The sequence below is a fragment of the Aricia agestis genome, chromosome 8 (genome assembly GCF_905147365.1).
Source record: "Aricia agestis chromosome 8, ilAriAges1.1, whole genome shotgun sequence".
Lineage (NCBI taxonomy): Eukaryota > Metazoa > Arthropoda > Insecta > Lepidoptera > Lycaenidae > Aricia > Aricia agestis.
In genome coordinates this window covers 14660969-14685855 of record NC_056413.1, presented here as the reverse complement: position 1 = coordinate 14685855, position 24887 = coordinate 14660969, and the positions used below count along the sequence as shown (strand labels likewise).

The window sequence follows — 24887 nt, the reverse complement described above, 5'->3', positions numbered from 1 at the left end:
AAAAACCTTAGACCTTCAGCCAAAGGCGGATCCAGGGAGGGGTCTTGGGGTCATACGTTACCAAAAATCAAATCGTGGCTGAGAGCTTCCATGGTTGAAGAACGTCTAACCGGACTGACACTTCTTCACGTCCATAAAAACGTACCCATTGAAGTAGATGAAGTGATAACGCGTTTCGGGAGAAGACGTAAAAGAAAAATTGATTTTGTTATTTAAATATACTTGTATCTATTATAATCAAAATTAAATTATTAAGTTCTTGTGTCTTGACCACGACTATGTGACCCCTCCCAAAGCCGGATCCGCCCTTGCCTTTAGCGCCCACAAGGGGGCGTTATCGCCCACTTTTGGAAAGGCTAGTGGTATATATCAAGAGAGCTAGATCTCTCTTATCGACTTCTAAATCCATCTACAAAACTAAAAGTACGTTAATCCTCAAACTGAATGGCGGTCGTCATTAACACAGGGAAGCCCTATTACCCTGACGACAACTGTTACAGTGATTACCGCTTACGTCACTAACGCTTTCTACTTTACATAATGTGAGATAATGGTGATTCTCACGATGATGCGGTCGGCTGAGTGTAAAAGAACTGAAGTGTATGACTGATGGTCTTTTATTTGTGTTATGAAATGTGATGTACTGTGTGCTCTTTAATGCTAAGTACTCACATACGGTTTTGCTTTGCAATAACGTCGAGTAAAACCCGCGGCTCGGGATTTCGTCCACACATTCAGCATTGCTCGATAGTTTTATTCTAAATCGATATATTTAATTCCATCAAGCGGGCTCGATGCGAGCCTTTGAGCTGTCAGTTTTGCGGTCCACACAGTAATTATTACTCGATTTGGAGTAAAACTATCGAGGAAATCCGTATGTGACTACTAGAGTGTACTGACTGACTGACTAACCATAGCACCTACGACCTACTGGTCAAATATCGTTCTGTCTAGCCTCCTTTACACCGAACGCGCGATAAGGAACTTCGTTCCAATAACACAAAGTGTATATTGCCATTTGCCACACACTTGATGTTATTGTTCTGTAGTTCCATCGAAAACTTAATATATTTTTTCAGTTGCCTCACATACTGGTTCAGCTAAAATACAATGTAACTGTTGCAGGTATAAGCCATTCTTCCCGAAGTCGGAGCCAGGGAGCGCGGAGGGCGAGGAGGGGCCGACGCCGCACGGGAAACTCACGGTGCGCCTGGTGGAGGTCACGCGCCTGCAGTGGGGGGGAGGGAACGGCATCGTCCGCGCCGCACTCGCTGTGGACTCGCATGCTTGGGTCAGTTTATGTTGGTTTATTACTTTGATCCTTTGCTGTGGTGACGTCCTTCAAAACATGAGGTATAAACGAAGCCCATACAAATAGAGTTTTAAGAATCCCACGGCACCGGTTGTCTGTGAATTGTGATGCTGGACTGCCTGAATTGGGCGCACGCTTTAATATGATTTCAGATTTAAAGAAGCAAATTATATTGCAGTCCCGTACACGGGACTTGCTTTGCATTTACTAATAAATAATCTCCTGCCAAAGCCCTCATAATCAGAGCATTGCTAATGAATGAGTAATGATGAAATATAATATTTCTAGGTATCACTCCGTCGTGGCATTCTAGTTCTGGACGTGGTGCTACCAGCAGTAACGGGCCCCCTAGGTCTGGTCTGCTGCCAGGGTGTGGGTGCGGTGCTGGTCGACACAGTCGTGCCGATGTCCCCCGCGTATCGAGCTGACCTGCGCCGGGACGACGTGGTGCTAGCTATCGATAATAAACCTGTCAATAATGTCGCACAGGTAGTAACAATGTCGAAGTTTATGTATGTTGATGTATCTTAAAAATTGCTTGCTGCAAATATCTACTTTGTATCTACATGCCTGGCTATCATCGTCACGGGCCACGGCACATGTAGAAAATGTAAGAGACTAGAAGCAATTGGTCACAAATTCTACTTCCTTCTTTCGTATGAAAGAAGGAAGTAGAATTTGAAGAAAGAAAAGCGCACGTCATCTCTATTTTGTTTCTACACGTATGTACGTGTAGAAACTAAATAGAGATGACGGGCGCATGTAAAAGATAACACCGATTATTCAATATGAACTCTTTCTCAAGTGGTATGAACTCTATCTTAGATTTTGGTCAGTCTACCATGAAGAATTTCACCACCTTTTAGCCTAACAGCAAGACAAAATAAATCTTACCTAATTGTATTTTCCTTCCAGGTAGGCAAATTATTACGTATGGTAGAACGGCGAGCGGTCACGGTGCGAGTACGCAGAGGAGGCAGCGGGAACTCCACGCGAAGAGAGGATGAGCCCAAGAAGCTGAGGACCAACTTCTCCTTCAGAAGAGTCTCGGAGGTGATGGAGGGAGTCCGAATGCAGGGCATGGGGAAGAACGCCTCAAAGAGTAGTTTGACGGTAGGTTAAGACCCAATTTCACCAACGACTGTTAAAGTTAATGCTCGAATTAGTATCACGTTACCTCTTTTGTTTTTCAAACGAATGAAAGAGAAGGCATGACATTTTAACAAGTTGTTAACACTAATAGACGTTGGTGAAATTGGGCCTAAAGGTGCTTATTAAATTATTAGCACGAATAGCATAAAAATAATGAAATCTGAATTCGAGAAACGGGAATCCAAAAGGGATTCGCCAGCGAAAGCGCTATTAGATAAGACGTTGTTAGAGCAGGACAGAGCATTCTTGTCCGATTGTTTGAGTCTCAAAACAATTTCGTAGTAGGTATACTGAATCAAAACTTCAAAAATTGGTTATTTACTGGATATACTATTTAAGCCATATCGAGTAACTACGCAATAAATATGTAACGTAAAAAAAATATTTCTCTTACAGGATTCAGACTCCTCCGCCAAAGTGACTGATCAACAAAGCGAATCGGAAACGCCGGTGAAACAGAAAACGGAGCCTCTTAGGCAGGTGCCCAAAGCAAACGAACAGGGACCAGCTAACTTCGGCCTCCGCAAGCGAAGGTGTTCCGTAGAAAATAAGTCCTCAGATAGCTCGGCCGGAAGCACCCCACCTGCCTCCGGAGCCAGCACTCCTCTCCGACAGGCTACAGTCATCAACAAAACTGTCAAACACCCAGATATACCAGTAATACGAACAGACTCCGAATACAAAATCCAGGAGAAACCAGAAATCACGTTAGAAGAGGACGAAACCCAATTCGAAGCTGGAGGCCCAAGGCAGACGGAGCACCTGGAAATTTGCCAAATGTTTTGGACTAAGAGTGTCCAAATCAAACCCATAATACCTTTCGATGAGGAGACGGAGTTCAAATTGAACGAAAACCACAAGTACCTGAACGTGAATGTGTGGGCGACTGTACCTGGAGAGAAAGAGGAGATATTGCTAGGATACCTGAATATACCCCTAGCTGCTCTGCTCTCCGAGTGCCAGGACTCCACTGTCCCGCATCATATGAAGAGATATCAGTTTCTACCTCCAGACGTAGATATTAAGTTTAGGTGAGTTTATTAGATGATAGTGATGAAAATCCAGAGGTGCATTATTAACCAGATAACTGTGGTAAAAACTAATAAGTAAATGCCATCTCATAGCGACCAATGTATTATGACACTTAGGGTCTGTTTCACTGATAAAGGCCGCATAGGCTATCCACCACTAAACTTGACTCATAGAGTATGGAGAATCTGTCAAAAAAGTTGTGGATAGCCTATCCGGCACTTTATCAGTAAATGGTGAAACAGGCCCTTAGGGACATCATAACTTCTTTCTATTTTCAAAACTTTTTCGTGTCTCCTAGATCAGTCTCCATCAAAATCATTCAATAGTATGTCATGTCTTAAACTTTTTATTCTCTTCAAGTAAAAGCCACAAGCTCTCCTCCCACGCGGGTTTCGAGCCGTGCCTGTGTTTTGGGGACGCGCTAGTGTGGTGGGAGTGGGAGGATGCTGGCAGCGCACGCGCAGCGCCACGACCGGCTCGAGGCGCGACGCCGCCGCGGACGCAGCCCGCACGCACTGTACACGACTTCGTACGCACACACTTCCACAGATCTACGCAGTGCGACTTTTGTAATAAGAAGGTAAAGGTTGTTTTTCTAGTCATCATCTAGTCGTCTAGTAAAGACATCAATGGAAGTTAGGATGCAGGCATGAGGCAGCGTGCGCACAGCTCGACCCGCGACGCCAAATCTGTTTCGTAATTCGTTTTCATGGACACATTTCTACTGACCACGAAAAGTAAATAATTAAATTAAAATGGTGCGTTAAAACACGTGGTCCACATTGAGCAGCCCTCATTTTCGGTATAGTTATTTATATATTATATCATAGTGTTAAAAAAAACTATGTTCTCGATTTCGCTATATTTCGATGCTCAAAAATAGAACGGTCAAAAGATTAAACATCTGTTGTGTTTTGAGACCATTTTGTACTGTTTTTTTCTAATCCACTGTTCAACGGGCGTTTAAATCTTTTGTAGTAAGACCGATGTTTAGTTGCTAGATCATTCCGTAAGGCGGAACTATAATAAATTGCGTCACATCTATCGACAATTTCTTAAAAACTGACCATTCGCCGGTCTGCACAACGTTGGTTGTCTGCCAAGAAAATGAATTTATGATTTCATTAGTAACCATATGAAAATCGACGTAATTTCACGAAAATTTATTTATTTTTATTATTATAATTATTATTATAAGCCTAAACTGTCCCACTGATGGACAAAGGCCTCTCAAAAGACTTCCATCTTTCTCTCTCCTGCGCCACCGCTGGCCGGCCTGGCTGGTTTGCATCCAGCTTGACGTGGAAACGAATGGACACGAATGGGCCGGCTCGACCTGAGAAATACCACGGGCTCACAGATAACCGGCGTGAAGCAGCGCTTGCGCTGTGTTTCGCCGATTGAGTAAGTTTACCCCACCTATTCCTTTCCCTACCCTCCCCTATTACCCTATTCCCTCTTAAAAGGCCGGTAACGCACCTGTAGCTCTTCTGATGCTGCGAGTGTTAATGGGCGACGGAAGTTGCTTTCCATCAAGTGACCCGTTTGCTCGTTTGCCCCCTTATTTCATAAAAAAAGCTCATCACGCTATTTTGAAAAGAAACTAACTGGCCCAAGTACTCGTCGACATATTGCATTTCTTGCTCGTCTACCACGACCCTGCGCTTCGCGCGTTTTTCGGTTTTGGTCATTATTTTGGTTTTGGACCTATTCATTGTTAGTCCCACCTCGAGGCTTGCCGTGCCCTGAGCGTCTTGGAGCATTTTTTGTAACTCAGAGGCTGTGGAAGCGAACAATGTCGTCAGCAAAACGGAGGTTTGTTAGCCGTTTTCCGCCAAATTCAATGCCCCTCGCCGCCCAAGGATCTTTTAGTTTTCTGAAGACTTCAACACACAAGTAAAGAGTTTGGAAGAAAGCGGGTCACCCTTGAGTACTAGGAACTTAGGACCGGTAGTATTAAGTTTTATATCAGCGGTGCTATTGGCGTAAATGATTCTGAGGAGTTCTATGTCTATGTTGGATCTATGTTTTGATTATAAAGAGAATTTAATATAACAGGGTGCTTAATGCTGTCAAAGGCTTTGGTATAATCAACAAAGGCTAGGTATAGAGGCTTGTTGAATTCCGAGTGCTTTTACGTTACCTACAATAAAATTACCGAGGAAAACTTTTACGAAAAAGATTATCGTAAACATAAACAGTTTCCCTTTGATGATTATCAAAGGGAAACTGTTTATGTTTACGATATTGGTCCACTTATTGATAAAATGGTCCACACTGTTCCGTTAGGAATAAAAATATCAACACTGTAAAATGGTTTTCCGGCTCGACCGGAGAAATACCACGTTCTCACAGAAAACCGGCGTGAAACAGCGCTTGCGCTATGTTTCACCGAGTGAGTAAGTTTACCGGAGGCCCAATCCCCTATCCTATTCCCTTCCCTACCCTTAGGAGGGTTAGGAGGGTAGAGAACTTAGTATTTGCTCCTCATATCAAGGAAGGAAATACATTGAGATTTGAGGATAACATGTTACCCTGGTCGGTGATGTATTCAGATGATAGTTTTTTTTTGTCTTCAGATATGGCTCAAAGACGCGATGCAATGTCGGAACTGCGGGCTGTGCTGTCACAAGAAGTGCGTCACGAAGTGTCAGGAGACCTCGCCCTGCGTGCCGCGACAGGATAGAGGTAAGGCTGTGTTAGGTTCCCCGCAGATATACAACTTTAAGTTGGCCGACTATCGTACAAACCATAGAAATAGATCAAGATACAAGTAGGTATGAAAAAAGTGACACGCTCGTGTTCATACAAATTGAAGCGACATTGCGCTTCTATCTTGATCTATTTCTGTAGTTTGTACGATAGTCGGCCAACTTGAAATTGTAAGTCTGCGGGATTGTCAGGCTTAAGGTGGCTTTCGGATCTTTGCCGCAAGCGACCGCGACCGACGAAAATTCAAACGAAATGCCACTTTATGACATAGGCGATAGGTTTCTGCTTCCTACTCCTCCTATTTTCTTCTGATTAATTTCGTTGCGGGTCCCAAGACAGCTTTAGCATGTCCCTCGGGCTCCCTGAGATCATATCAAAGGGTTTTCGTGGTTGGATGCCGCTGTCGATCCTGGCGACACAGAAGATACAGTGGTGGGAATGTGTGGTGGGCCAAAGCCCGTTTAAAAAAAAAATAGGCGATAGGTTTCATTTTACTCTACCAAATAGCTTTTACGCCGCCGCCGGCGGCAGCGTGGGTCGCCACCAAAATGTCAGTAGAAAATGACACTTATATTCTATGTCATAAAGTAGCATTTTATTTGAATTTTCACCGGTCGCGGTCGCTCGCGGCAAAGATCCGAAAGCCACCTTTACACAGGGTGTAACAAAACTAAGTAATAATACTTTAGAGTGTGTGTGTTCCTTGACCCTTGTAGAGAGTTCGCTGAAAGAGTAACTTTTTTTCATGACGCGGGGGCATTTCCGGTTGAAATCTTAATGTCCATGGAAGTTTATTAAATCGTTAACGACTTTATTCAAATTTTTAAGGTTATGTAGCCAAATGGCAAAAAATGGAACCGTTATAGATTCGTCATGTCTGTCTGTCCGTATGTCACAGCCACTTTTCTCCGAAACTGTTAGAGCTATACTATTGAAACTTGGTAAGTAGATGTAGTCTGTGAACCGCATTAAGATTTTGATACAAAAATGGAAAAATTATTAAAAATTTTAGGGGGACCCCTAAAATTTTTAATATTTTTTCCATTACCATAGGTACAACTGAAACAAAAAAAAATCATCTAACCTACGCGTATGGGGTATCTATGGATAGGTCTTTAAAAATCATATTATAGAGGTTCCTAGTATCATTTTTTTCTAACCTGAAGAGACTCTTCCAAAGTGGTAAAATGTGTGTCCCTTTAACTTTTAAATTTGGGTTTTTTCTTCTAATTCTAAACTTATAAACATGTTACATGATAAATCTAAAAAAATATAATATGATAATATTAAAATAAATACCTTTTAAATTCATAAACCTCGTAACCCTTCATGGGCGAGTCCAACTCGCACTTGGCCGGTTTTTACTAATTGGCAACATTAGATTACTACAAAGAAAAATTTTGTTTCTAGAAAGATGATATTGTGTGTATTGCATTCTCTATATGGGGATGGAGCCACATATTTGAAGTGTATTTATTGGTCTATCCTAATTAGTATCTCTGTTTTGTGGCCTCGGTGTGTGTCATGATAGCTAGTTTGGAGACTACGAGGGCATAAAACTACCGAAATATGCACTATCAACGAAATATTGCCAAAATATGCACTATCGCCTAAAAAGTGCCAATATATGCATTTGCATATTTGCATATTACGCAAATGCATATAATCCAATGTCTAATAATGAGTAATTATTGTCCTTATTTTCCAAAATATTTATTTTTTATGCCGCCGTTACAAGGCTATCTGGCTCAATTTTGATGAACTGTCAAATGTGCCCCGACTATAAAAAAATTAAAGAATTGAAACAGATAAAAATATAATTCGTTGGTTCCAATTTTAAAAGCTTTTATTTAACTTGCTCTGTATGTATGTAAGTATGTATGTTCGGGTGAAATCTTGGCACTCAATTTTGAAGTAGATATATTTAACTGAACGAGCTGAAATTTTGCAGGCACGTTTAGTTTGGATGACAATACATGATATTGTATGTGACATCACTCTAAATCCAATATGGCCGACCATCCAAGATGGCGAAATAGTTGTTTTCTATGCAGTTCTACAATATGGATTTTAAATGAAAGGGCTTTTTGAGAGTAACTCGAAAACGAATGTTCATACTACATCCAATATGACGGCTCATCCAAGATAGAGGTATAGTTATTTTTAATGCACTTCTGCAATATGGGTATCAAATGAAAGGGCTCATTGAGAGTAACTTGGAAACGAATGTAATGTCATTCTACATCCAATATGGCGTCTCATTCAAGGTAGGGGGATATAGTTATTTTTAATGCACTTCTGCAATATGGGTATCAAATGAAAGGGCTCATTGAGAGTAACTTGGAAACGAATGTAATGTCATTCTACATCCAATATGGCGTCTCATTCAAGGTAGGGGGATATAGTTATTTTTAATGCACTTCTGCAATATGGGTATCAAATGAAAGGGCTCATTGAGAGTAACTCGGAAACGAATGTAATGTCATTCTACATCCAATATGGCGGCTCATCTAAGATAGGGGGATATAGTTATTTTTAAAGCACTTCTGCAATATGGGTATCAAACAAAAAGGCTTATTGAGAGTAAATTGAAAAGTCATGTCGTGTCCTGTCGTGTCGTGTCGTGTCGTGTCGTGTCGTGTCGTGTCGTGTCGTGTCGTGTCGTGTCGTGTCGTGTCGAAAATGTCGAAAAATCCGGTCATTTTTGTTAAGTGATATTTAATTTTTTAGTCGTAAAATTAAATACGATTTCTTAAAGACTTAATAAAGAAAAGAAGACCTAAGAAATCTAGTCAGAGATTTAACTAAAAAACAAAAATAAATTATAGGCAAAAAACTTTTTGAAAAAAAGCTTTTATTTAAATACTTTAAAAAGAAGAAAATAAATTTCCCCTTAAAAATTCTAACTAATAAGTTATAACCTCAATCTTAATATATATATTTCTTGTGTGCGTGTGTATGTGACTGAACTCCTCCTAAACGACTGGACCAATTTTGATGAAATTTTTTGTGTGTGTTCGTGGAGATTCGAGAATGGTTTAGATTTACAGTTTGGTCTACTGGAAAATGTTTTTTCAATTAATTTCTTATTTATAAGGAGTTGTTGATTTTGGAATGTTTTACATTAGATCCGGCGGACGGCGCTATCATCGCATTCAATATTATTCTATTTCAATTTTAGTTTGTCCTGACAGATGGTGCTACGATTAATTTGAAAAAAAATTTGTTATTCAATTCATGTGCTGATTAAAATATTAAATAAATAACACATAGGCTACAATTTTAACCGACTTTCAAAATGGGGGAGGTGTTATGTTCGTTTTCTTATATTCAACGATTACTCCGCCGTTTGTTAACCGATTTTCAAAATTTTTCTTTTGGTATATAGGGTATCATCCCAATTTGGTATTATATTCAGAAAAGTGGTGATCTGATGAAGGATCCATAAGTAATCGAGGGAACTCCTCAAAACTTATAGGGAAACATGTGGTGACTTCGGTTTCGTGAGAAGTATTCTAAGCATATGCTACCAACAAGTAAGATTTTGCACCGAGATATACCTGGTATACCGTGGTTCGGAAGGTGCTGAGAGAATTCCTGATTCTTTATAGATACAAGTTTGGGAGTTTCGGCGTTGTTTTAAGAACAGAAAGCATATGCTACTATGCAAATTACATTTTTCATCATCATCATCATCACTACCATATTATACCATTTCATAGTCTTTTAGATCGAGACTCGAGTTTGTCAAGCGATAATTAAAAAAAATCTATATCTACCTAATATTATAAACCTGAAGAGTATGTTTGCTTGAACGCGTCAATCTCAGAAACTACAGGTCCGATTTAAAAACTTATCTCAGTGTTAGATAGATCATTTATCGAGTAAGACTCATCATTTATCGAGAAGGTTATATTATATTATTACTCTAAGACTAATACGACAGAAGAAACTCAGGAAAATGTGGGAAAAACGGGGGAAATATTTTTGTACCTACGGATTCTGTAAAATTTCTAATTTACGCGGGCGAAGCCGCGCGGGACATCTAGTATATTATACAATTTGCATGATAATAAAAGCTTGTCGCGTGATTGAACAATCTGTCAATATTTAATTACTTTCATAAAATTAAAAATATAATATCAGTTTACTCAGTTAAATTGGCACTTACTAGTTTATTATAAACAAATCACCTAACCTAACCTAACATTATTAGGACTTGTTATTATTCTTTTATTTCTTTTTTCTTTTCCTTCTATTTCTATTTATTTATTGTAGTCTTTTTTACTGATTTCTTACATAGCTATTACATTAAAATATCATTTCGTGATTCTTGTCACTCTTATACAATTTCCTTTTTCTTTTCGATTTTTCATATTATAGCCTATGTAAAATTATCCTTCATACAATATGGTTCCAATAATCAGTTTCTTACAATTTTCCATATGTTCCATTTAATAAATTTCTGATTAATAAAAATACAATGTGATAAGTACAAATTGTAAATAAAAATTACCAAAAATAAAATTTCAATCCACATTTTTCAATATTATACAGTAACAATGTCAAAGATAAAACAACGGCACAAATGTAAAACTATCCTAATATCACAGCTAACCATTAAACTAGAACCTAACTTTTATCACACAGAATATCACTGTTTTTCTTACATACTGCACCACAATCTTCCTGCAAAAAGCCAGGAATATGTCCCGCTTTTTTCCCCCCAGGATGGATGGCAGATTCTCACCTGTCATCGATGTGCCAATTTCTGTTCAATATCATATCTATTGCTAGCAAAAATTGAGCAGTCGAGTAACAGGTGAGGAACCGTCTCCTCAACTCCTGGCTGACACAGGCAGGACGGATCCTCCGTCAACTTGAATCTGTTCAAGTAGAAGGCGAATCCGCCGTGTCCAGTCAGAATCTGTGTGGTGTAGTGTGTGATGTCTATCTTTTTGACTATTTTGTACGCAGCAGCAGCGCTTGGGAAGAAGAGCTTCGTGACTCTTACGATAGTACGATGTAGGCGCCTATTACTTACTACTTACTCTCTAATTTCAATCTAACATCACAACAAAATAATAATATATTAAATAAATCTTGTAGGATTAATAAATTACTTAATTAATAATAGTACCTACTACTACTTCCTTTTTTAGTAGGTTAAAATGATAAAACCGACTTCAAAATTGTACATAATTGAGAAATAAAATTCCCAGAAAATTACTGAATTGTGATGAATCTTGCAGAATTCATTAAGTTGGACAATACCGAGTACAAAAAAAAAAGAATAACTTAAATCGGACTTGTAATTCCGGAGATATGCGAACACAAACATAAAAATATACATACACTTTTGCAATGTGGCACTTATGTTTAGACGCTGATATAGACTAACATGTACGAAATATTACATAACCGGGTCGAATAGATGACCTCCTTTTTTGAATTCGGTTAAAAATTAACGAACTTTTCTGTATCGCGACAGGAGTTTAGAATTTAGAATTTCTGAACGAAAATGTCGTCTAGATAGAGATTTATAAGACCTTCGTAATGTTTTTGCGTCTGGTGCGTTGAGGAAAACAGTGAACAATTAAAAATGTAAAAGAATTGCTTTGTTTACGTTTAATGAAACAGAGCCAAGTTCTCAAAATTTCCACTGTATATGGACGTGTTTTTGCAGGTTGAGCGTTAAATATATCTTCGGTTTGACATGTAGCCAAAAATCTTGGACGGATTAGGAGTTTATGCGTTTAGCGACCTTCAAGATATTTCAGTTGTGTTTTGAGTAATAAGAGTCTTAGTTAGTCTTACTAACGTCATATTGCTTTGTTATATCCAATGTTAGATTTCATAAGAAATACGTAGATAGACAATATTATTATTATCGCTATATTTATAATAGAACAAAGAAAAGACAGTATAATATTAAGTATAGCTTCTATTAATCTCTATACTGTTTTATAAAATCTGAAGTTTCTTCCTGAGCTATTACAAACACAGTAACAAACACATGGAAAAGGTCGGTGACTACACCATTGGAAGAAAAACTACTATGTATTTAGATTTTAGGGTCAATTCAAACCGCTATGCAACGCGTAGTGCATATTTTTCTAATTTCGTATGGATTTGACAGATTTCAATTGCCTGAGACGTCCTGCAAATCTGTCAAATCCATACAAATTTAGAAATGCCTCTACGTGTCGCGTTGCGGTCTGAATTGACCCGTTGCTTCTAAGTTTTTGAAAAAAAAATCCTTATTATTTTAATAGACTCTAATTTTAATTCTGATTTCTGACACAAAGGCTACTATTTTAATCTAGTAACTAACCGCCGCACTTAGAGTGGAACATCAATTACTTAAATGTAATTAATTCAACATTTTCACATAAGCTTCATACATCTCTTATATATACAAATGGATTTTCAAATGTGTTAGTCGCGCTAAAACTCGAAAATGGCTGAACGGATTGGGCTGCTTTTAGTCTTAAAATATTCGTAGAAGTCCAGGGAAGGTTTTAAAGTGACACGAAGTTCACCGAGATAGCTAGTTATCATAATAATTTATCTGTCAAACTCTTCATTAAATTTAAGGTTAATCTGCATAATTATGTCTCTGAGTACGGCGGTAAGTACTTAAATTATTACAATATGTTGTAAATAAAAACGAATCTCAGTAGGCCTCATAAAAAGATGTATCATAGCAATTAATGAGTTGTAATACATAATGAGGTAAATGGTAGTGCAACACCCGGAATCACCGCCTTGTAAGTTGTGTTACACTAACACACATACACACATACGTCACTCTAGAGCGGATAAGCGCAGCGCAGACTATCTATTGTAAAAATTTTATACGTGGGAGAGCCATGCTCTGGCACGAATGGGCCGGCTCGACCGGAGAAATACCACGTTCTCACAGAAAACCGGCGTGAAACAGCGCTTGCGCTGTGTTTCGCCGAGTGAGTGAGTTTAACGGAGGCCCAATCCCCTACCCTATTTCCTTCCCTACCCTCCCCTATTCTCTTCCCTTCCCTACCCTCCCCTATTACCCTATTCCCTCTAAAAAGGCCGGCAACGCACCTGCAGCTCTTCTGATGCTGCGAGTGTCCATAGGCGGTGGAAGTTGCTTTCCATCAGGTGACCCGTTTGCTCGTTTGCCCCCTTATTTCAGAAAAAAAGGATATTTGGTAATACACAATTTAGAACATGATGTAAAGCAATTTTTATTTATTTGTCGGTTACGTTGGAATATAGTCGCTAGACAAAGATTTTAGAAGCAGACTTAAATTTTTCAATCGTACGTTTCTGTCAGAAAACCATCGTGAAATAACGTTTTGACTTCATATCCCAAAAAATAACCAATACACCAATGATATTATATTAAAGCATTGATAAATAATTAATTAACCTAAAATACCCCAACAATTATTTGGCAAGTGCTCATATTTTAACAGTTTTTGTGGGATAGATCTTTACAACATCTTTACACTTATTGTTCAAATTAGCCTTAACTTGCATAGGGACTAGGGTATATGCAGCTTGACGCTAGTTTGACCTAAAGTCTAAACTAAGTTATCCCTAATAATTTAATTAATAAATAAACTATCCCTAAACTGGTACATAATATAATCACTAATGTCCATTGTAATTTGTAACGCATTGTTGAAAGACCTGAAAATCACCAGCGTGAAGTTATAATTAGGCGGCTTATTAAACCATTCTTACTGGATATTGTAACCGACGACTAAACGGTTTAATTAATATAATAATTAGTGACTACCAATGTGTCCACCCATTGCAATATTTTAAACACTCCTTATACCGCAAAAAACGAATCTAAAAAAAAAGATTCATACAACCGAACGTATTACCTCCTCCTTTTCCGAAGTCGGTCAAAAATAGAATTGTAGAGTCAAGTTTATGTGTCTACAAATTGATGATTAAGATTTGCGACTAATCCGTATGTTACGGACGTAGTATATTTTCTGTGTGTCTATTACCTCTTCACGCCCAAACCACTGAACCGGTTTTTCTGAAATTTGGTACAGGGATACTTGGAATCCCGGAAAAATGTACGGTTCCCGCGCGATAAACGACTTTTGGCGCAACGGAGTTGCGGGCATTATCTAGTACTATAATATGAACGTATTATCGACTTGTATTTATGTGTTTTATCGACTGACTATATATTTTTTTTTAATCTACTAAATGCCTGATTTATAGACTAGAAAAACGACGGATTTGATTGTGTGACTGTATTATGAATCTTCTTAATATTATTGGCATGTGTAGCTCTGCGGGGCTAAAATGGTTGCTTTGGAGAATCATATATTATTATGAATCACAATATGATTCATTTTTTAAAAATCGCAAAACTGACACTCTATTCGCAATTCAGATGTCTAAATTCGTACTTATTTGAGATTCGTGAGTTTGACAGTTTTGTGAATTGATTGAGAGAATTGCAAAATGTGACCATTTTAGCCCCGCTGAAATAACAGCAATACGAAATAAATAATTGAATGACAGAAAATGGCTGTACAAGCCGTGGTACAAGTGTAACTTTCTCTTTCGCACTCTATGCATATTGTATACTTTACTCATAACTCTATATTGTTTCAGACTCCTCAAGTTCCACCTGCCAGCCTCCAGAGCTGATCATGACGGAACCCGACATCATCATAGACCCCGACTCCGATGACGACGAGAAATCAGAGAGAAAAGACTCCTTGGACGTTCAGGAAGAAGGTAAATATACCTTATAAGAGTTAACCTTGGCTCGAGTAAGAGTCAATTCAGACGGCAACGCGATAGATGCTTTTCTAAATCTGGGGGCACGGTAGTGCCCCCGCCAAGTCGAGCAAAAAAGCGGCACGGCCGTACCATCCTTTTCTCGAACCAATTCAGGCTCTTTTTGACCCCCTATAACTTTATTGTGGATAAACCAACAAGTCTGAATTATCAATTGCTAAGCAAGCATTGTATAAACACGGTATATTTAAAATGTGTATTGAATTGACAGACTTGAATGTCGTCTCACGCAATTAAAGTCTGTCAAATTCATACAAATTTATAAATGCATCTACGCGTCGCGTTGCCGTCTGAATTGACGTTTAGGCTTTGTGGATATCAGATAAAAAATAGAAAATCAATGTGAAACAAAGGCAACCTCAAAGGAATGGATTAAGCAAGTCCAGTGGCTTCAATCAGCTTCACCAACGTGATGACTATCATGGTAATCCATCATGGTCAACGTGAAAGAGTAAAGGCCCCTTGCTTTTACTCTTTCGCAGGACTCCGTCTTTCACTTTTAATTTATTTAGACGTTTAGTACACATAAAATAGTTTGAATAATTTATTACTGGTTTTTACGCAGACGATCTTCTTGACTGACTGGAGATATTTATACCGAGGACTCACCCAACACATCACAGTATACTCAGGTTTATAAATGCCCTATGACATACAAACCCCTCCAGGAATGTGCATCATCTCCAAAACAAATTAGTTATCCCAGCATTTTTAATGAACTTGTCAGCAGAAACGAATATTTTATTTTTTACGTGATTTGTGGAAGCTCATTCAACTTATTTAATTTTTTTTCAAATCGAAGTATGTTTGTTATCAAACAATATGAAGTCTAAGATAGAGTTATGTTTTTAAATGCATGTCGAATCTTTGACTCTACCATTTAATACATTGGTAGTAAAGGCCAATGTTTTAAATTAAATTGTAAGTTGTCATTTAAGTTATTTCTAGTCCTACGTATAAAATGTCTTCGCAAACGATAACTTCCTTTTGGCGATAAAAATTGATTAAAACATCAGCGGTAGTATTAACAATTATTGCCGTTTTCGAAACATTATTACGTGGTTAAACTTATTATTATTGTTCGAGTTATATAACAATGACGAATAATCGCGTTCGTGGAAAATAAATAAATGTTTCACATTTCGAACTTTTTGAATCACTCCGCTGAATAATAAAAATCGGAAATTAAAAAATATAATTATTAACTTTTTTATTTGGTCTAAGATGGCCAGTCTAGTTTACATGCTCAAGGTCGGTGAATCACCATTGGGCAACCGTTACACAGTAAGTATTATCTCAATATCTGCAGTGCCATCCTGCGCAATATACTACTGTAGCAATGGACACGAGCAATTTCATTTTATTTTTTCATTCTTTCGTAAATATTTGTTAATAATGTTAATTGCTCTACATTCTGTTGTTACTTTTTGTTTTTATTATTTATTGTATTGACAAAATACAAGAAATAATAGAAACTGTGCTTTTATTATATCTTACGTAAACAAAATATTTTGAAGGTATTTTGGCCGATAAATCCACAATATGCGATAAAAAAAACTATTATATCCAGAGCAATGATCATGCCAACATAAGATTATAAATCACTGGCGACCCGCCCCGGCGTCGTACGGGTATAAAATATAAAGGCACTGAAAAAATGATTAAAATCGATAGACTATGATCGTTCACGTGGTCTACTTCTTATCTGTGCCAAATAACATAAAAATTGCTTCAGTAGTTCGCGAGATAAGCCCTTTCAAAAATTTCCCCCGTTTTTTCCACATTCTCCTATTAGTCTTAGCGTGATAAAATATAGCCTATAGCCTTCCTCAAAAAATCCGTTGCGAAGTTTTAAAGATTAATAAGGGACAAAGGGACATGAGGGGAAAAAAACGACTTTGTTTTATAATATTATGTATAGATTTAACAATGATAATTTATGCTATGACCGCTAGTGGCGTCCGGCCCTAAACTCTACATTTCTACATCTGCCTGATAAACCCAGAAAATAACATACCAAGACCGACGGAATGCTCCCTTATCGAGTCAAGAAGTCTGCAACCACCAAAACATTATGTACCAGAAATTGGGGCACCATTTTTATCTTTAAGTCTATCAATGCCTGTGGATGCTTGCTCCCCGATCAAACCAACATGTTCTAGTAAGTTCAACTCCAGGTCCCATCCTCTTTTTCCGCCCTATAATGTCAGTGGGATGCTCCCCACATTCCAGCATATTCTAGAACAATATATCAAGTAGTGCGGCAGGTGGCGGTGCCATGAGCGCGCTGGTGGCGGGGCTGCGGCGCGCAGGCTCGGCGCACTCCCTCTACGCGCCCAAGAGCAACGCCTCCTCGCGTTCCCTGCCGCCCTCGCCTAGCCATACACCCAGGTAAATGTTATAGATTTTTTTTGAAAGGGTCTAAGCTACTAGTCTGGTTAAGACCATGATAGTTTAATCGTGGCTATAACTAGTCTGTTGCTAGTTGGTTTTGAGATAAGCAATGAGGGGGCCTGGCCCCCTCCCCTAAAGTCACACGTGTGACATTCTAATCGGGCAATGTTGGGGATGTTATAGAGTAATATAATATGTAATGTAATACTCCAAGGAACTTAGAGTTAAACGTCAAAGTTAGTTTGACTCTAAGTTCCTTGGTATACCCTGCATGTGTCTTCCAAGAGTTTTTAAGATCGTGATTCGTGGCATTTGACGTTCGCAATTTTTTTTTAAAATTTTCGAATTTATTATGAAACTTAATCGATTCATAGTTCTGCCGAAGCATGTTATGGCACTTTGTACAAGTCTGCAGGAGTGTCCCCAAGTGGCACAAGAAATAAGTATTATAACAGCTTGGTAATGTAGAGTAGAGCTGCATAGACATCACAAGTTGTGCAATAACTGTAGTCTGTGGGTAATATTATTACGCACGCACTAGTCACGTTTCTTCAATATAATTATAGTTCTTGCAATCTACGAGTGCGCGTAGCCTTTATTTGTAGTTGTAATTGTAATATAGACATTTTCGTTAGTGTGCGTACCTGACGGAGCAGTCAGTAGCGAGCGAGCCATGTACGCGTGTGTAGATATGGTCACTTACACAACTAAGGGCGCCGCGCGCTCGTAGATTGCAAGATCTATATCACATACTTACACCATGATAACAAAAATACAACAGTTGTGCTTTAAAATAATAAACACCTGCATTTGTGTATAATAAAATCAAGTTAATAACTAATTATTTTACAATGGCGGCGAGTTTCTTTTAACAACACCTAGTTAGTATAATAATAATCGGCTAAGTGCGAGTCGGACTCGCGCACGAAGGGTTCCGTACCATTATATTGCTCTATAATGGTACGGAACCCTTCGTGCGCGAGTTAGGCCAAAAATTGTGTTTAATAATTGGCCTTAATTTTTTATTTTATTCTAATATTATTATTAAATATTAAAGAACACATAATATAACTAAAGACTTTGTGAAAAATTCAAGCACCTACTTGTTGCCATTATTGATATAGAGCAAAAAAGGCGAAAAAATCACCTTTGTTGTATGGGTTCCCCCCTTAAATATTTAATTTATTTTGTTTTCAGTACTTGTTATTATAGCGGCAACAGGTATATATAATCTGCGAAAATTTCAACTCCCTAGCTACTACCGTTCTTGAGTTACAGCCTGGAGACAGACAGACGACGGACAGATAACGAAGTCTTAGTAATAGGTTCCCGTTTTTACCCTTTGGGTACGGAACCCTAAAAATTTAAATGCACCAATAAAATGCACGCAGAACCAACAACAACACGCTCATGTTGAAGTAGATCACGATTATGTCACGGTCCACGGAACCATGAATACAATAAACAAACTAAGGTGAGTATAGAAAACAGAAACACCATAGCGCTTTCCATACACGCTTTCTCGGCAGTAATCGCCGTGGAAACTTACCCACTTCACATTCAAATTATACAATCGCGAGCGGTTATTAAATTTTACTTCGATTTTAGAATATTCGAATCGATGTCGATCGAGTCCGGTAGAGAGTCGACTTTCGTACGCATCTGAGATTGAGTACAGAATAGATAATAGTACAAGGATTGAGTTCAGCAAAATTGTCGCCAATTTCTGAATAAATAAAGACATTAGAAACTCAGTACTTTAAATAGTTTGTAGTTTATGTGTTAGTTTTAAACTTTAACGATGAAAACAATTTATACGTGGGAGAGCCATGCTTCGGCACGAATGGGCCGGCTCGACCGGAGAAATACCACGTTCTCACAGAAAACCGGCGTGAAACAGCGCTTGCGCTGTGTTTCGCCGAGTGAGTGAGTTTACCGGAGGCCCAATCCCCTATTCCCTACCCTACCCTATTCCCTTCCCTTCCCATCCCTACCCTTCCCTATTCCCTCTTAAAAGGCCGGCAACGCACCTGCAGCTCTTCTGATGCTGCGAGTGTCCATGGGCGACGGAAGTTGCTTTCCATCAGGTAACCCGTTTGCTCGTTTGCCCCCTTATCTCATAAAAAAAAATTTATCAAATATCCATAGAAAAGAACTAATTAATATGGACGATAACAATATGCACATTACGTAATTTGGTCAGGTTACAGCAATCAGCTGATAACGTCAAACATTGAACCAATATCCAAATTATTAAATAAATGATTGCTGCTAGTGACTCATAAGAAAGCACTGTGTAGAAGCGGTTGTGACTTTCACAGTTATCAAGGAAAACATCGTCTCCGATGACTCATCGACATCTCGGAAACTGCACAGAGTTTTTAAAGACCACCTTTGTTAAGAATTTATCCTTATAGGCCGACTTATACTGCGGGTATAGCTACCATAATATGTCATAAACCTTACTAACTGGATACATTTACAGATGCTTCTATAAATCATTATTTTCCATGCCTTCATTATTTCATGTCTTATTTTGTTTGTTAAAATTAGGTATAAGTACGTTTTGTTCTGATTGTTACCATAATATTTTACTTTATGGTGCCTTCACACGCAAATCAAGCTTGTCAAATGCAGAGTCAAGAGGGCAACGCCACATGTATTTGTTTGTTTACCAATAAGTTTGCCTAGCATATACAGGGTGCAATTAAACCTTACTGTCAAAGTTTTTCCAGGGCTTAAATTTCATTAGGAGAGTCCATTTAACCAAAAAAATTGGGTGTGATAATTTTTTAATGTAAATTTATGTATCCCATTTGAAATCGTTGCAGAACGGTCCCTTGCGGCGGTGAGTTTGAGCGGGGGTGACGCGCGGGCGATGCGTAGTGAGTGTCCATTAATTGTAGTGGTTTTTAGGATAATTTTCGGATGCTATTTCTCAACATTTTAGTACTGAGTGATTATAAAAGAAGAAATACTTGTATTTTTATTTTTAACAAGAATCAATATTTGGCAGGAAGGTTTAATTGCACCCTTTAGATTATAGATCTTATAACAGTAACCAACTAATAAGATATAAAGTATATATAGTCTGTACATTATCAAGGAAACAGTCGCTTGAGGCTGGCAACCCGTTTGCGGGCTGCGGCGCGGCGTGGGCGGCGCGCGCGGGCGTCAGCGCCATGATACAGCCCGCGCTGCGCAGCGCGTTACCCCCCGACGCCCTGCTGGCTGCTGCGCGCGACTCCGCCCCTGACTTGGCCGCTAAACTCACGGCGAGCCAGATACATGAAATGGTAAGTCCACGTCAAATATGTTTGTCAAGCAATTGGCGCCATAAAACAGGCCGTGTCCAGCCTTTCGCTGCGCACGGCCTGTTTTATATACACGGCCTCGATGTATAGCAGCTACGCGCAACTCCGCCCCTGACTTGGCCGCTTAACTCATAGGTAGCGAGCCAGATACGTGAAATGGTAAGTCCACGTCAAAATATATTATGTTCGTCGAACATAATATGTCGAGGTGTATAGGCGCCATAATACAGGCCACTTTTTTAATTATTGTTTAATTGGCTAGTGTGCCAATTAGTGTAAGCGGATTGCAAATAAACTTCCTACTGTTACGATTTAGCAGAGCAATAAAAATAACTCGCAATTTATTTGTTTACGAAATATCAATAAATATACTTAGCTGTTTTATCTCAAATCAACGGTTTTATATAAGCATTACACTATAAAAGCTACAAGGTCTACAGGAAGACCGTATTACATTCTTTGTGGCGTAAAACATATAACTATGCTGGTATTTCAATGAGTTACGACTATTATGGATTAGTTGTATTGTATGAGGATGTAAGAAATAGCTATTACTGACTTTAACCGAGTCTCGAGGCTAAACCACGTTAAACCTTACCGTCCTTGCCTACTTAATATAGAAAAAAAACTAACTGTTGTAAAATACAATAGTCTGACTTGTTATTAAAATATCCTGTAGAATCACTGCTTTTTTGGTATTTAAATGGGCTTTGGAAAAAAAATCAAAATGGTACTATGCCCTTGCTCGTCGTTTCTGCTTGAAAAAAATACCAAATGTACACACAAACTTTCGTTTTGTAATTTTTCGTATGATAACATGTAGTAAAATATAATTAATAATAAAGAAAGGTTTAAATGTCAAGAGTCGTAGAGTTAAAATTATACAGCCCTTGAATAAAGGTAGACCTAATTTATCAATTACATTGTACTTACTACATTACGTATCCTTATCGCAATACCCGTGTTTGCAAATAATGGCTTATTAATTAAATCGTCTTAATTAAAACAATTTGTAATATTTTTCTAAATTGTATCTTGCACGAATTTTAATGAAGTCGTTAACAAGGGCGAGCCAACGAAGCGATGAAAATAAAAGTCTACAATCAAGGACAATGATGAAATGCAGTCGACGGGTTAAGAGTTAAGCCGCGATTAAAATTGAAAGTGAGAAGACAGAAGGCCGATTCAAATTATTGCAAACGCAAGATTTGGAATGCTTTGAAAGAAATCTAAAAAGTCAAGGTGAAACGTAAAGGAGAATAATATTGTACTTTATTCTTACATAGTTTTTTTATTACAGTTTAAAAAAGTCACAATAAAAATAAAAATTTTAAAGCAGGCCCTTAACCGCTGAACTGATTTTTATCTTTGCTATAGAAATACTTTCAGTCCCGGGAAAGAACATACAAGTTGTTTTTATCACGAAAAATTATACTTCTCCCGCGCGAACCTCAATACGTCAAAATAGAAATTTTGCGCCGCAAACTTCCAGATGAAATCTCGTGATCGTTGAATAAATAAATGTAGAGCACGTGTTATATGATAAACATAATTTTAATCTGTCAAAAATAACGCGGAATCTCGATGCGTGGCAAAATGTCGAATGCCGCTGCCCGAGCTACGTAACGTAGCGCGGATTGACGCATCGTAGCGCACCGTAGCGCGCCGTAGGGTGGCGTAGACGGTAGAAGATAGTAGAGCCCACGTGGCTAATGCGTAGTATTTGGTCGGTGATAATTATAAACATTGTTTGGATAATTTTATTTATGTAGGTAGTCTGTTTTATTTAAGGGTGTTTTCATTTGAAACATGTTTTGAGTAAATATTTACGAACGTAGAAAATCTTCGTCGTCGTTTCTCTAACCGCTTGTTGTTATAGGTCTACCAGAATCTGATGGCAAAAAGTGAGAAAAGAAATTAACTCTAGCAATACCGGGGTCCGGGGTACCTAATTGAAATAAAACATTTTGATAATTTTTTTCCTTATAGCGACTGATTTTGTGTGTGAAACATGTAAATATAAAACGTTTATCTAATGATCAAGGATATTTTTTGAAAATCTGCCATCAAAATTTGCCATCAGATCCTGGTAGACCTATACATCATTATTTCCACAATTCATAATATCTTTACGAGTTCATAAGCTATTGTTCCAGCTTCAAGCTGTTCACGAGGAGCTGTCAACTGTGGATTTAAAATACGCTAAAAAAACTACACGTTCCCTTTACGAGTTAAACTTGCTGCTATTTCAGCTCCAAGCTGTCCGTGAGGTGGACTATAGGTATATATGACTGTGGACTCAAAATACTCTAAAAAACTGCGTGTTCCCTCTACGAGTTCTAAACTAGCTAATTTTTATCCAGCTGCAAGCTGTCCGCGAGTAGCTATCAACTGTGGACTAAAAATATACTAAAAGAATTACACGTTTCCTTTATGAGTTCATAAACTTGCTATTGTTCCAGCTGCAAGCTGTCCGCGAGGAGCTGTCGGCGTTGGACGCGCACGGCGACGACGGAGGCGAGGGCCGCGCGTGCGCGCTCACCGCGCTCATGCTGCACTGCTGCGCGGCCGCACAGCTCGCTCAGAGAGCTGAACCTACCTGAATTATACGCGTACATTATCGAATGTGGTTTTTTTTATTAAGGGTAACAGATAAGGGCTATTAATAAAAACTCAGAGTAATATAAAACTTTTTTTTTACCCATTTTCGATAATTAGTATCTATCGGTAAAAAGAAGGTATGAAAATGAAAGAGAGGTCTGTTTTACATCACTGTATGCCACCCTCTATAGTCTATACACCCATCGTTGGAAAGTGCTTCTATGCTGTATTATCATTCTATGATTATGGCCCATTATCAGCTTTAAATTTTAATACACTCTTCTAATTGCAGCAGAGTCATCTGATGCTCGTAAAATTCTAGTGTTTGTACGTAGGTACCGATAGTTATATTTCAATAGACTATATAATGATATTTTCTATATAAATCATTTTAGTAAACTGGCGTTAATTTGCAGAATATATTTGTATTAAAAGGTATTAAATGAATGAATGCCCTTCAAACGAGGGACATGCTTTTAAGAATAACATACGACTGCTTCTGATAACTACAAAGAAATGCAATAATAATTAAGAACGTAACAGATTGATACAATATATTACAGACAAAATTGTATACGAAATAATTAATTCCAATAATTTAAACTCTTTGCGTATTGCAAGTAAAAATAAAAAATACTTATAGCTTATTCCAAATTCAAAAAACTCTTTATTGTTTGTTCTTAATTCGAAAATCGAATTCGGATCAAAGACCCGCGCATTTGCACACATTTACAGAATTGCGTCGGTATGGAGAATTGGCTTCGCTCCAGATTTCCCTGAAATAGCACAAAGGATTGACTTCAGAGTTCATGATGAAAAACTTCTGCGAAATGTCGACGTACGTTTGGAAAATTTACTGAGTCAATGTATCCAGGTTTCACAATAAAATGTCTTTGTTGTTTTCAAAAGAGCACAGAAGAATTCTACAAACATTTCAACAGTATAATTAAAAGCTTTAAGAATAATCAATATATAAATTTCTAATTGAAGTGAAATGAATTATTTCAACGGTAACAATAAACAGAAACGGTACATTCTTGCTCTGTTTTTGTGAGGATAAACAAAAGCAAAATTCACCTGTTCACAATCAATTTCTACCATACCATAAACAACTTTATTTTGAGGTTACTTTAAAATGCCGGGTAAATATTTACAGCAAGACATAATTATCTTAAAACACACGCGGGAAAAACGAACTTGTTCTCAATTGAGGTCACGTACCAGAATTTGCACACAAGGACATACCTAGCCAAATAGGTTACATTTAAATGTCTTAATTTTCGGTAAAATATGTGTTTTCATTTACGTTCGAAAATACGGAAACAAAAACTCTTTACTTATTTATCCTAGATATACTATTTAAAATGAAAATTAAAGAACGCTTACTAAAAATAAATGGATGTTTATAAAGTTTTTATTTGCTTAGAATAAACCAGTCCAGGTTACAAAGTGACTTGAGTATCCTAAACTCTACATTTTTACTAATGTAACAAAATTCCGATTTTGAAACACACCCATTTTTTTTAAATCATAACTTTTGTTGTTTATTATTA

At 38.0% G+C, this 24887-nt stretch overlaps 1 protein-coding gene across 6 annotated transcripts in view; it reads left to right on the top strand.

Moving 5' to 3' along the window:
* LOC121729457 (PDZ domain-containing protein 8) overlaps positions 1-23386 on the top strand; it is a 42593-nt gene extending 19207 nt beyond the window's left edge. For 2 of the 6 annotated variants that reach the window (XM_042117974.1, XM_042117975.1), the window contains 10 exons: positions 1126-1291; positions 1601-1801; positions 2228-2425; positions 2861-3495; positions 3857-4076; positions 6076-6184; positions 14837-14962; positions 17293-17416; positions 20526-20715; positions 23196-23386. In XM_042117974.1, the coding sequence (XP_041973908.1) occupies positions 1126-1291; positions 1601-1801; positions 2228-2425; positions 2861-3495; positions 3857-4076; positions 6076-6184; positions 14837-14962; positions 17293-17416; positions 20526-20715; positions 23196-23336 (2110 nt within the window). In that variant the 3' untranslated portion in view covers positions 23337-23386. Of the gene's footprint in view, positions 1-1125; positions 1292-1600; positions 1802-2227; positions 2426-2860; positions 3496-3856; positions 4077-6075; positions 6185-14836; positions 14963-15590; positions 15715-17284; positions 17417-20509; positions 20716-23195 lie in introns of those variants that run through there. The other 4 variants (XR_006035973.1, XM_042117976.1, XM_042117977.1 and 1 more) reach the window with 4 other exon arrangements.
* The last annotated feature ends 1501 nt before the right edge of the window (positions 23387-24887 follow it).